The sequence below is a fragment of the Halictus rubicundus genome, chromosome 11, assembly GCF_050948215.1.
Source record: "Halictus rubicundus isolate RS-2024b chromosome 11, iyHalRubi1_principal, whole genome shotgun sequence".
Lineage (NCBI taxonomy): Eukaryota > Metazoa > Arthropoda > Insecta > Hymenoptera > Halictidae > Halictus > Halictus rubicundus.
In genome coordinates, this window is record NC_135159.1 from 2323420 (window position 1) to 2338011 (window position 14592).

At 41.2% G+C, this 14592-nt stretch overlaps 1 protein-coding gene across 26 annotated transcripts in view; it reads right to left on the bottom strand.

Annotated features, from left to right (window-relative positions):
• Window positions 1–360: 360 nt before the first annotated feature.
• Window positions 361–14592, bottom strand: part of Lap (phosphatidylinositol-binding clathrin assembly protein lap) — a 38589-nt gene continuing 24357 nt past the window's right edge. For 11 of the 26 annotated variants that reach the window (XM_076795831.1, XM_076795825.1, XM_076795824.1 and 8 more), the window contains 5 exons: window positions 13607–13790; window positions 13249–13357; window positions 10813–10875; window positions 9208–9477; window positions 361–8795 (listed from right to left, as the gene is read on the bottom strand). In XM_076795831.1, coding sequence (XP_076651946.1) covers window positions 9217–9477; window positions 10813–10875; window positions 13249–13357; window positions 13607–13790 — 617 coding nt within the window. In that variant the 3' untranslated portion in view covers window positions 361–8795; window positions 9208–9216. Of the gene's footprint in view, window positions 8796–9207; window positions 9478–10812; window positions 10967–12886; window positions 13149–13248; window positions 13358–13606; window positions 13791–14592 lie in introns of those variants that run through there. The other 15 variants (XM_076795832.1, XM_076795849.1, XM_076795845.1 and 12 more) reach the window with 7 other exon arrangements.

Below are 14592 nucleotides of genomic sequence, written 5' to 3' on the forward strand. Positions count from 1 at the left end.
GAGCATTTCCAAATTTCCCCATTTGCTCGTGTCATTGTTCTGCTGGATGGTCCAGGACATGGTTTCTAACAATTTCTTTCCTGTTCCTGCAGACCTCAGACCCCTGGAAAAATGTTCAAACGAAAGGGTCGAAGATCAAAGTCTGCTGAGAACAGATCTGACCAACACGGCATTGTTGAGTGTATGAGAATAGAAGATGATAATCTACCTGCCCCTTCCTCCTCTCGCTCATGATCCCTGTGGCATAAGATCAATTAGAAGCAGTTGCGCTGATCAGTCGGCAAACCGAGACTGAAGACAGATTTCAGTTTCGCGCGCGACCGTACGTTGCGTTCCGGTCGCGAATTAAAGAACAAAGAGTTAATTTCAATAAATACTCTATTAAACGCCATTCATGTTTACATAATAATCGTTACAACATATCCGTAGCGCATAATGACGTTCAATGACAATTAATGCAAAGTAAAATGGTAAATAATAGCGTCTCAACTAATATTACAAGACTGGTACACAGTGTATATGTATATCGCGTCCCCATTGAAATCGACAAGAGCTTTCGCGCGCGCTTATCGCTACCATTCAAGAGAGAGACGTCCTTGACAGAAGGGAAGATAGAACGGAAAAACGAGATAACGCAGCATGATAGAGGTCTGGTACCGGACACATCTGTACCGTGGTCCGAAAAAATAGCAGTTTCTCCGTCCTCTATTCGATTCCTAGGCTACCGATATAGATTCGACAGGGCTCGTCCATTCTCTTGGTAAGGCTATAGTCGGATCAGATGGTCGAATGTGTCCCCCCTCCCCAAACCAAATTGATTTTTCATCGTATCGCATCGAAACCATATGGTACAATGAAAGATCAATTTGATTTATGAGAGGGCACATTCGACCATCTTTTCCGCCTATACTCTTTGTTCGTTAAACAAAATATGTCCGCCAAGTGCTAGCGACTTTACACGTTCTTCTAGGCTGGCGCTCTCAACGCGTTCAGCGGCATCGCGGCCATCGTCCTCGACCTTGCCTCTAACCCTACAATTGTAATTACAAGTGACCTTAAGTATGCAGTTTCACAATGATAAATGCCAAGCAACGACAAGATACTCGAGTCTCGCGTATCGCGATCGATTATAGTACACCAGGCAGAACGCCTACGAGCGCCTAGCGCAGGCACGGGCAGAGATTGCCCCGAGGGCTACGCTAGCCTGGCCTCCGCGGAGCAAAATAGAAGATTCCGCCGCTCGCGTGGGCTCGGAGCTCTCGCTCGCGTGCCCGTTCTAGCGTAATCTAGCGAATGAAATAAAAGGAAACACGATTGCTCGCAATTGACTAATCGGCGTGGACGTGAAAATTACGGTCACCCTAGGCGAGACGCTGAACGCGTTAATGGCGAGGTCGACGAAAGATTTGATATAACGTTTCCTCTTTCTCTTCCACTTCTGATCCTCGCTTTGACCTCCGCTAACTTACAAGGGAGAGATACGTAGATCGCTACTGCTCTATGATTCTCGATAAAATATGCGTCTATACATGTACATGTAATATTGTCCTGTTACATTCGATCACCAGTAAGTTTACACCATTTGGTACGGGCTTGTGTCGTGTGCTTCGGAATTACCTTTCAGCTATTAGCGTTTCCTGTCTCAAACTACATTCATCTTTGCTGTTCGTTCGTTGATACAACTGGTCTGGTCCGAACTAACGAGATTGTATATATACTGTATGATACGTACATATATACAAACACCGTTGCTACCGATTCTACAGTTTTTGTCCCTAGTTGCGACGTGAAGCCGGTGGACGATGGTCCACGACTTCTTCGCTTGCTACCATGAGTGCCATCGAGTTCTCCGAAACTTATTGGTGACCAGTTCTTCTCGCGTGATCCATAGTCGTTAATTGAACGCGTGTGATTTATGATCTAGCCTCCTATGGCCGTTGTCCTCGCCAAGTCCTAGAACCGTATTCGTATTGTACAAGGACGCCTAAGCTAAGTAAGTCGCAGACTTGGACCTGGTGGGTGGTCAGGGGTGCAAATCCTCGAGGGACGACGCCTGAAAATTGTACACGCGTACATATAGACAACGGTTTATTTGACAGAGAGGTTCGCTTGGAGAGTAATAAATAGACCATATACACGTTTTACTGATCAAAAGTTATCATTTTAATTACGGTTCCTTGTTCCTCGGAGCAGGCCGCACAAAACTGATCTAGACTCGGTTCCTGTCACGATCCCTGACAATCCGACGAAACGTGCCTGCGCACCCCTGGCTTCTCACGTTCAAGGTCCAACGTTTTCCGATCGACGTCGCTATCTCTTTCGTTCCTGTCGGGACATCGCTCCCGACAACCAGCGTCGCGATCTCGACGAACACGTTCCGATCGATTAATTGAATTACGGCTGACGTTTGCTGGCTTTCATCGGACGATTATCCTTAACGCTTTAGCTACCGGAATTTTACTCAAGATAATTGTTAGCAGTTTACAAAACCAAACTGTTACCGCTACCGAATAATTCATATAGAAATCCGAACTCTTTTCACTCGACTGGCCCCCCCGAGGCACCACTAAAAATGATCGTACTATCATTCAACGCAACTCCTACATTACAATGTCTTTGCATCTAATAAACTGGTAAATGTTCGCGCGTGTTACGCTCCATTTCATACGAACAAAATGAAAACCGGTCGTACACCCGAATTTTGGAGTCGAAATAGCTTCGAGTGCGAAAAGAGCTAAACTATTCACCTTCGATATGTCATGTGACCTGCCAAGTTGGTAGGTAAAGCGTTAATTCCGTCGCTCGTCGATTAGAGAAGAAAGATTTTTTTTTTTTAAACAAGGGTTTACAGGAGCCAAGATAGAACTCTTTCGAATCGACAAGTTTTACTTCGCCAAGCAAACGAACTCGGACTTCGGTTAACAAAAACGAGAATCGAGAAAACAATTTCGACGTCAGATCGGGCGCAGAGCAGTGGTCACAGAGGTACGCAACGGCGCACAGTGGTGCCAAGGTGGCAAAAAATCCATTTTATAAAAAAAAATTATTTTTGTATAGCCTAATAGTGAGTGCATGATGTGCCAAAGTCAGATTTTTGAAAAAAATTTTTTACGGAGTTAGACGCATGGCAAATAACCATTTCTTCGCTCCTGGGAATTCATCAGTTGTAATTACTCCGCCTATAATTGAATCCTTAGGGGTCTAAAAATCATATGGGTTATTGCAAATGGTTTCAACTATTAACTGGCAAAAAAAAATTTTCCAAAAAAAGTTGTTTAACATTAAGTAATATGGACTAACCTGAAGCCCCTTTGCGTACGCTCATTTTTTATTTATGGAGGAATACAAAAAATCCTTTGAATAGCTTCGATCTGGAACTAATCGTTTTGGCAAGTTATAGTGTTGATCTACCTTTGTGCAAAATTTCATGAGATACTTCGAGATGCTTTCGCCGCAATTTAAGTTTAAATATCAACTTTCGGAATTTCCAAGAATGAATCGCGCGGACGTCTCGATTATTTGATGTTTCAGGTGAAATTTTTAAGGGATACATATCAGATAATAAAAAAAAATGTAACATTCATACATATAAAAAAATATTTAATAACAATTTTTTATGTTAAATAAACAAAGTTTTCGTTCACTGGACCACTGTCGCAAAAATGCAACAGGTATTTTGTGGTAGTGCTCCAATGAACGCTATAAAAATAATTTATGTAAGATAAAAAAAATTGTTATTAAATATTTTTTTATACATAAAAAATTAACAAATCATATGCACTTCACATTTTACTTTATTATTTAGAAATATTCTTAAAAAATTTCACCTGGAACATCAAATAATCGTAACTTCCGCACGATTCACTCTTGGAAATTCTGAAAGTTGATATTTAAACTTAAATTGTGGCGAAAGGGTCTCGAAGGGTCTCATGATTTTTTGCACAAAGTTAGATCAATATTATCCCTTGCCAAAACGATTAGTTCCAGACCAAAATCTATTAAAGGATTTGTTGTATGCTTCCATAAATAGAAAATGGGCAGAAAACAGAGATTTTCGATTAGCCCATATTACTTAATGTTAACAACTTTTTACAAAAATTTTTTTTGCCAAATAAGCGTCGTACCTATGGCAATCTATGCACAAATTTTCAAACAAATTCGTTGGATAGTTTCGTTTTTACAGATTTTTTGCCGCTTTTTGGCCATTTGGCCCCACTGTGGCGGCGTTCCCGCGCTTCCGTTGAACTCTAGGCTCCCTCTCTCTCTCTCTCTCTTTCTCTCTCTCTCTCTCTCTCTCTCTCTTTCTCTCCCTCTCCCTCTCCATCATCTGTACACGAGCCACTTCCACGGACACCCCGAAGAAACGAAAACAGAGGTACAACGCGTCGGTATAACGCGCGACAGAATCGTCGCCCCCCTTAGAACCCCTACGGCCTCCGTTTTTTCGACGACGAAAAAGAACGATTTTTCGCGAATCAGGGCTGATAACTAGACTGCGGATGTTTATGCGAATGAAATACATACGTCAGAATATGCAACAATTGTACAAGAAAAATCTAAGTAAATATGTAAGATATCCACGAATACAGTATTTCGTTTATCTGTACACGGATATATCTTGTGACGCACTGAAGTTACGAAAAAATTTGTCTACAAAAATTGTTCAGTATGAAGGGAACAATCATATGGTGTAATTGTTTCAGGACACGAATGGTGTGGGCGGGGGGGGGGGGGGGGAGAGAGAGAAATTTCGAAGTCAAATTCATTTTTTTAAATGGAACCATATATTTTTTGTCATAACACGATAGAATTTTCCGAGACGAATTCAACGATATATCACATTATGTTATATTTACTGTTACAAAACATTAGAAATTATATTATAAATTTGTAACTTCTTAAGTAGACAATGGTAGTATCTGGTTGCCGGCTGTTAGCTAGACGCTGTAAACAAAAATCGACCTTTTTATGACGCCTTAAGCTTCTTAAGTCGGAAAATGCTATCGTGTTATGACAAAAAAAAATTAATTTGACTCTGAAATCCCCACCCCCATTCGAGTCCTGAAAAAAATTACGCCATATGATTGTTCCCTTCATACCGAACAATTTTTGTAAACAAATTTTTTGCGTAACTTCAGTGGGTCACGAGATATTCCCGTTTTCAGATAAACGAAACACCTTATATACAGGATGTTCAGTAAATATGCAGCACAGAAATTACTATGGTTTTTTTTTCAAGGATATAAACTATAAATTGATGACATTTCTCAGTTAATATTAATTTGTATGCTGAAAATGATCGTTCGACATCGCAAGATGTAAGAGGGGCATATGTCAATTTTTTTTCCTTCTGCGCACAGCTGTATTCGCATGCTGCGTTAATTGTCACTTCCTCTCACATTTAATCTTGATATCCAAGTATAGAATATGCTAGATTAATAAATTCCTGCACAAACGAAAAGAAATAATTACCAAATACACCTTTGAAAAGATATCAGCCTCTGTAACGTTTGCCTTACAATAAACGTCTTCTCCATTATTAACATAGTTGTTATCAGCTATCACGGCAATCCCGTTATTCAGTATTGTATGCCTAGAAGATTTTGCTTTGTATTCACTTTTATAATTTTCACAATAAACTTTCTTGTAAGGACATTACTGATTTCTACCGGTACTATACCGCCATGTTGTCACTTCAATGGTTTCGAATCATACTGTGGCGTACGTTTAGTATTGTTTGCATCTCTAAAGAATAGCATGAAAATGTATGTGATCTAGATCAGAGGTCGGCAAGAACTGCACACTTCGGCCGGTTTTCGAGGGCTATTCTCGAGCTAGATCAGGCGCGTGACGCATTAGGGGAACGGCCGTATTAAATAGGTTTCCACATTATGTGCCGTGGAGGTACTACAGTGAATTCTCGTTACGAGTCAGTGCCAACCTTACGATTTGAAGTCACTGGAACTACCCACACCACCGCGGTGAGGGGCCAAAGCTCGAGAGCTGTCTCTCGAGCTACGTGCAGCATTGTATCGGAGAAAGACATTTTCTCAGTCTTCTTGTCACTATCGGTTAGTAGTCATAGCCTTATGACTTATAGACGGATATGAGTCTTAGGTTTCCAGAGTGCCCTGGGTATTTCAAATGGAATGCTCGGCGAGAACCTCAGATTTCGTCTAAGAGTCAGTCGCCAGAACCGCGCGACCGACCCGTAACGAGAATTCACTGTATTGTCAATTCGTTTTTTCTGCGATGCGAGCAGCGACGTCCAACCTTTCATTCGATATTTCTGATTTACCAAACACGTCTAAACGTCCACGAAGAAGTTTTTCGACATCTGAATAAAATCGTCCAAGTTTATTTTTCAAATTTATTTTCCGAATTTATCATGCGACATTGTGGAATAGGATACTAATGACAAAGAAATCACATTGACAATAGTAAGAAAATGGGGGCGCAGCCCTCGAAAACCGAACGAAGGGTGCAGTTTTTGCCGACCTCTGATCTAGATGTTAGATCACTGATATTTGTCAATAATACGTTATTACGATACTTGTAGATATAGATTACATATATTATATATCCACGGAATATGCATTATATTTGTGCATATTTCGTTAAAATAAAATATGCAAAACATATGCAATGTGCAAAATAAAAAATATATTTTTTAGAATTTCCTAATGACCAAACAAATTTCTGTCTAGGTCTCATAACTTTAGCTGTTTCCTGTAAAAATATGCATTTGCATGAACATCCGCAGTCTACTGATAACGTATCGCGCGCGCACGCATGATTCGCAACGCGGGGGAGGGACGAGAACGAATCCCGAATTAGACCTTCGAACGGGAATTATTGACTATATTAATAGTACCATACTGAATCGTAGACTCGCGATATTACATTCATAATAACCATATGAGTATCATAAACCTTAACTTGCGTAGATAGTTCGTTCGAATACCTAATTAAGACAGTTCAGAACGGTATACGGATAAAGAACATTAGTGAGACCAACTAATATTCCACATTTTTCGCTCATTCTCGTTTTCATACACTCATCGTCCAAGCACACACGCGCATATACACACGCACACACTCTCTCTCTCCCTCTCTCTCTATATATATATACCTATTATTCATATATGTATATATGTATATATATACACATACACACATATATACTTTTCATTTAGTATTTAATACTTTTTAACAAAGGATACGTCGTAACTGCTTCAGCGCCCTGAGTCGAAATCAAAGATACATGGTAAAGAGTACGAAAATGAAACGTGGAGAGCGACACGGGTACGCTAGATTAGTATTACGCCATATACATATACAGTTATTTATATATACATATATATGTAAATATAAATAAATATATACACATATATATACATAATATTATGTCAGTGCAAAAGCTCGTGCCCGATTTCGTGTTAAAATACAACAAAGACGCGCATTTTTGCACTGACCTAACGTGTATGTACTACGTATGTATATATATATATATATTTATTTATTTATTTATTTGTTTTTTCATTTAGATATATTTATATCTTCAACGTTGTATCTCGCGCGCGAATTCGATCGCGTGTGCACGGCCACACACGATCATGCGGTACGCAAAATTTTACAATAATGTAGATACATGCATTTCGGCCAAGTATAATCGAGTGTCCCAGAATTCTCCCGATGAACTGCGCCAGCACGTTCGATGAACAACAACCGGAGAGGAGAACTGGACACGCCCGATAAATGTGTTTCGCAGCGATTCGGCTGCGAATAGAATGCTATACACTAAATCGTATCTCGACGAGCGCGGAACGTGCTCGTGCAATCTAGCCGGAGAACGACCTGGCTCACCCTATACTATATATATATATATAGAATTTTCCCGAGACGTATGTACGTTTAGAATCATGACGAACCACCGATCTACGGGCTTCCTTGCGCGTCAAGGAATGCTCGTTTACTCGACACCATCTCCAGTACGTGTATAAAGCTTGTGGGAGCTACTATCCAAACACCTTATTTCGTCTACGAAAAAAGGTTCTTCTCGCGGCCGCTGTTTTCGTTGACTCTCGCTCTTTCTCCCCCCTTTTTTCGAGCAGAAAAACGCACACACGCACACATACACACGCGCAAACACACACGCACGCACACGGGACACGTTCCCCATTCAAAATCTTTTCCTGGCTAAATTACTGGAAAACACTACAATGTCGATGCAGTACTATCACAGTCAACTCTTTTTACGGAATAGTCGCATCCAACGCTCATGAAATTCTAAACGCAATACGGTTCGTTCTCTCTGCAACGTGACCTCTAATCTCTCTTTCTCTCCCTCTCCCTCTCCCTCTCTTGCTTTAGTTGCCTTGTACATATTGTTCGTTCGTTAGTTAGTTTTCATTTCTATGTGTGTCCACGTGTGTGTACAATTTTTTCTAAGCGTGTTTACAATTCTCTGAGACTACACATATATTTTTCTCGTGTTAAGGCAACACCGCCGTAAACCGAATAAACCCGTATATGCGATTATACTCGATCAGCATGTAGAAATGTAACGTGGGTGGTCGGTCGGGGCGTCGTTCACGTACTCCCGCCGATCGATGACGATGATCCGCATCATGCAGGCAGACACTTGCGTTTCAGGGGGGCGGGTACGGGGACGGGGATCCTGGTCGTCACGGATATTACGTAGAATAACGAGAGCAAGCAGGGCACATTTCCTAGGCATATTACACAGTATGTACAGAATTGGTGCTTCGTCCGCTCGGTTCTAACCCGAACTCCTGAAAACAGACACAGATCACGTGTTAGCGGAGGCAGGCTCGACGAAACTTTCAATAAAATAGAAACCTAACGTTACGGTATTTCCAGGCGGTTTTCTACTATGATAATAGCATTGCTCCGACACAGTGTGTCGAATACCTGTCAGCGAGCTGTCGAAGCCTCTAATTATTCCGAGCATGTACAAGACTCGACTGTGAGAGAGAGAAGAAGTTAGTGGATCAATCTACTTTGGAGAGATCGGCGTTGGGGCGGGGGGCGAACTCTGGCTTTGTTAATTACAACGGAAGCGTTAATTACAGTTAATCAGAAATATATGTACACGGTCTTGGTAGTGTCGCAAGTCGAGTCGCTCGAGTTGCTTGTTGTGTCGCTGGAGCGGAATCTCTACCGGTGAGTTGGGAGGATAGATACCTAATCGCTTCACAGAGCACCGAACGGATCGAGTTGGACCGCGTTATTTTGCGGCGGTTGCGCAGCAGTCTGTGGTTGTTGCTGTTGCGGTTGCGGTTGCTGTTGCTGTTGCGGTTGCTGTTGTAGATTAGCACCCATCATGGGATTCGCATTGGGCATCATCATTGGCGCGGCTCCTCCTGCAACCATCATGCCGCCGGGACCACCGCCAGGCATTGCGTTCATCATCGGCCTCATGCCCTGCATGCCCATTGGGACACCTTGCATTCCCTAGGGACACCAGAAAGCCGCCCAATCAGATCCAGCCTGTACTTTTCTGGAACGTTTACCATTTTCACGTCCACCTGTTTCCATGTAATCTCCTTTGGGGGGGGGGGGGGGGGGAAGGTCTTTTTTTTTTATATCGTTCGGAGAACCCAACCCCGTTCTCGGGTCGCAATGTTTATAGAAGTGTACAGTGTTGTCTGGAGTTGTTAGTGTCTAATAGAGGTCTTTCGAGACAGTGGTTCGAGGTGGGACACAGATACAGATGGTACAGTGGCTTTAGAGTCGTTTGGATGCGTGTAAAAGGGGACCCGCTGCAACCATAGTGTATTTACAAAGTATCTCTATGTACAATGGAAACCGTGTTGCATCACTGCTGGTAGTTCGTTATGTACACTATATAGAATATACAGGGTGAATCGCTTAACTGGATTACTTAAATTTACTCGTTACATGTTTGGTTTCGTTTCAATCAGAAAAATCTATAGTAGACGAACACATTGGTAACAATAAAAATTATTGTCCTCCACTAAAGTTTGATCAAAGAACACCTCGATATAACTTTAACTCTTAACACGTTAAGTACCAAATATCAACCCCAGAGATTCTTACAGAATGAGAGTAATTTAAAAACTAGAAATTTTAAATCTATTATAGGCGATGCTGTCTTAACCCTTTTGAATTCGAAAGACTCCAATAAAATTCGGTTTATATAGATATCTTATAACAAAAATGAATTTCTAAACCCAGTCAAAAATCAGTGTCAATCGTATGTGATTGGCGAGGCAGTTAACGTGTTAATAACTTTTTACTCGGCACTAAATACTTTGTCAAATTAAAAAAAAACTCAACGTCGCCATCGTATCTTGGTGAATTAGTGAAACATAAAAAGATTAACTATTACGTATGTACCGGTTAATGTCCAACAACTTTCGTTGGAACCATTTCGATAAACGACCCACCCTGTAAGTACATACATAGGTGATCGATAAAGTATCATCGCGTGCGACTAACACAGAGAAAAAAAGATATAAGAATTCTAACTAGAGAGACTGGTCTCCGAACTAAAAACACACGTGTGCATATCAACTGTACAACAGAGAGTAAATATAGAAGCAGAGACAGAGATTAGCAAGATGCAGCATAACATAGTGGGGAAAAAAAAGAACTCGTAGACAGACACAATGTTGAGAATCAATCGTTTCTTCCGCCGCGCCGTTCGGTTGCCGCCCGCGTGTATATTTTGTCTCTATGCAGAGTTAGCGAACACGCTTGTTACACGGCAGCCACGTGAAACAGATAGGACTTCTTTTCATCGCAGTGTGTGGAATACTAACTTACCAAGGCTGCGGCGTGGCTAGGGAAGCCCAGGGTAGTTGGAGGAAGCTGCGCCATTCCTTGACCCTGCAACAGCCATGTGGCATGCCATACGCCATGCATGCATTGTACTAAGTGCGCCGATCAACAATCACCTTCTCGTCGCCTATAATCCTAACTAAGAATCTTTATGCTATCCCAGCGTTGCTCTAATCCATAGCTTCCCAATCGCCTCTCTATACACGCGCGTATACGCTGGCAAGTTGAACTCACTTGCGACAGTTCCACTCGGAGAGCGAAATAACATACCTATTTATAATTAGTAGACTGCGGATCTTTATGCAAAATAAACATTTTCTGCACCGTTTACGAGGTACTGGAACCAAACAAAAATTTGTTTCTTCCTTTAACCATTTTTATAAGTTGATGATAATATACTGATACCTCTTACATCCCATTTATCTTTCTACTGTTCCATATTTCATCTACGCACTTTTGTCATAAATAGTGTTAATTCTCGAGAAATTTTATAATTGATTATTTCTCATTTCTCGAGAAATTCCAGTATTTCTCGAGAAATTTAAATCTAGGAAAATTCTTATGAATCTCATTTATTTGATAACATATAAATTCTTAAATTCTCTTAAATTCTTATTTAAAACTTTAGAAAAACTGAATACTGGATTGAGTTTCTTGTTGTTATTAAAGAAGAAATATCTAAAAGAAGAGACAAGATTGTTGTACCCCTTATAAAATATCTGCATAATCCAGAGTCTCTGCAAAAAGATTCAGAAGATACATTTTTTTTTATATAACATCCAAGGCAGATACTTATAAAATGGCAAAACAAATTCTAAGCAGACTTTTTGAAAAATATAACAATGATTCTTATAAAAATAGTGAAACACTTTCAGATTCTCAGAATGAGGAACTATCACTGGAAAAACAGTTAGAATTAGAAATTGCAGACTGTCTTCAAGAATTTAGTGTCAAGAGTTTAGCGGCAGAAGAAAATAAATTCCGGACTCTAACAAAGGAATTCCAAATTTTTGAGTTCACTGGAAAAAGGACACCCAATCTTCAGCAACTTTTGGATGTTCTGTATACGATAAAGCCAACATCCACACAAAGTGAAAGAAATTTTTCTATGGCTACAGATTTTGTTACAAAAAAAAAGAGAAGTAGATTTTCTGATTCTACATTAGACGCATTATGCTTCTTAAGAAGTCATTTCATAAGAAAAGCGTAATATTTCACTTTATAAAAGTTTGGTAAAAGTTTCCCAATATTTTTTTGTTGTATAAAAAATTCTCGAGAATTCTCGAGAATCATCGAGAAATATAGTCTTATTTCTCATTTCTCGAGAAATGAAAAATGTTGAGAAAACAGGAACACTAGTTATAAATGCATAAAATCCGCAGTCTGATAATTAGATTATCCGGAGTATCAGAATAAAAATTGTCTACAGCAATTGCAAGGCACAGGAGCCACTTGGACATGTTTTCCTTTCTTCAACAATTTCGACACAATGACAATTTGATGTCGCATCCTCCAATTCTTTCAATTTTTCGAATGTTTTCGATTTCTCCTACTCTTCTCGTAAATGCGCCAAATCCGCAGTCTATTCTTCTGCGCTTCTTGCTCTCGCAAGAAAATGTCGGTACAGTTACTTGCGAGCATATTCGCACTTCTGCTATGAACATCTCCGCAAAGAGTGGGATTGGGAAGCTATGCTCCGACGCGAACAGTTCCTCCGAGGAATGCGCCGCGATCGAGGGGGTCCAATGCATCGTGGACGTTCGATCGTCGGATTCCTCGACGAGAAGAGAACAGGAAAAAGTCGTTGTGTTGACAGTGATTTATCTGTGCGAAAGCTTGTCGAGCGATAAAGCAAGCGTGCCAACGCAGTGTGTCGCGTACACCGCGTGTACCGGTTCACGAGGGTGACCCCGGGGGTCAGCAAAGTACAAATTCTCCACGGGAACTTTCTATTTTCTGTCGTTGAACTCGGTCCCCTTCGGTTATCTACTCTCGTCTACCAACGTAATCCGGTTGCGTCCCGTTCGATCGCGTTCCGCACCATGGAGAACGAAAATAGAAAAAGCGACAACGTTTATTGCAATCGTGACTATGCAAATACACACTGACTATGTTATTCGTAGTAGTAATAATAATAATAATAATAACAGTAAGGCAATCATCGATGATCCTGATAACGAGAAAAGAACTGCATGCGGATAAAACGGTTCAATGTCAAATGGTCGGAGCAGATAATTCGTCAGCGCTTATCAGCTCTTATCGAAACGGAGCATTCGTGCGATGGTAAACAACACAGACGGATCGCGATGCAACGATATGTCCTAAGGGCAGACAGTTCGGTAATGATCAAGAACAACGTGCCGGTATAACGAATCGAGACTGGACAAAACGGATCGGGCTGGGCGATTTAGATCCGCTTACCATTGGACGGTAACCAGCGCCCGTGGTCGCTGCCATCGGCTGAGGTGTCCATCCGCCGACAGAACCACCGGTCTTCGCAGCGTTCTTAGGCGAGTTCCACTGCATTCCCCTGAAAGTTTATTCGATCGTTGATCAAAAGAATTATCGACCATGTTCAAAAGGGTCCCGTGGGAATCACCGACACAGATTTCATCGACGTCGGTCTTGATCGATAACCGCCGATATCATCAATACTGATCATCCGTCACAACACTTTTTTTTATCGATCAAGGCTGGTGTCGGCGAATTCTGTGTGGGCGATTTCCATGGGACCCGTTCAAAAACGATCCCGACCGAAGGCAAGACGGTCTAAACTCACTTGACCTGCTGCTGCGCGCTCTTATTGATAGTCAGATTCTGGGCAAGGCTGGCGAGACTGCTGTCCAGGTCCCCGGTGAGGACTTTGCCGGTGGACGCCGCGTTAGGCTGTTGTCCTCCTGCTGAAATTTGATTATCTCCAGCTACAGCGGTCGGTATTATCACCGAGCCCATACCGTCAAAACCTAAGCAACATCTAACAACATCAGCCAAAGCCCCGGAAACGAAGAACCGAAAACGACAAAAGTTTGCTGGTTACAGAAGTAACAACATAATTCTGTAACTTAACAAAAAGCATGGATCTCGAACGGAGAATAGAACTACTGCCTTTCTTGCTAACGAGAAAATAAAACATAACTGTGCCACTAGAAACTGGAAAGAAAAGAATCAAACGGTTCTAAAAACACTATTCTCACGTGCTATCCTATCCGAGATTGCACGTAAGAGTCTACCGATTTCTATGTTCTACACGTTAACACGCCAAAGATGCCATGCTTCTTTTCGAATAAACCAAACGTGACAGAATAGTAATCTGATCTACTGGTGATAGTGTACACGGTGTTAGATCGCGGATCAATTGTTACAGTACTAATGAGATGAGACGTTCAAGCAAAGCGGTCTAGAATTCGATCGGCGCAGAACAAGGAGTCGCCAACGCTGCGCTTCTCGCAGCACGTACTCCGCCCGTTACTGGTAGAAAAATGTCCCCAAACAAAAGTTGACGAGTATTCACTAATCCACAGATAAAAAAATCTCAAGAAAAATGCCTTTCAATAGAAAATGGAGGTTACCTCGAATTTTTAAACGTTAATATATGTATTTTGATTTGTTAATAGTCTAGCTGGTGTTGAGACGAATTCAACGACGTACTGTACAGGGCGTAAAAAAATTATATGTCACGGCCACCATAGCGTGATTCTACGATCATAACGATCAACTTCGTGAAAGAAACCATGGGTCGCATCTCAACAGTTCTCTTAAAAAATT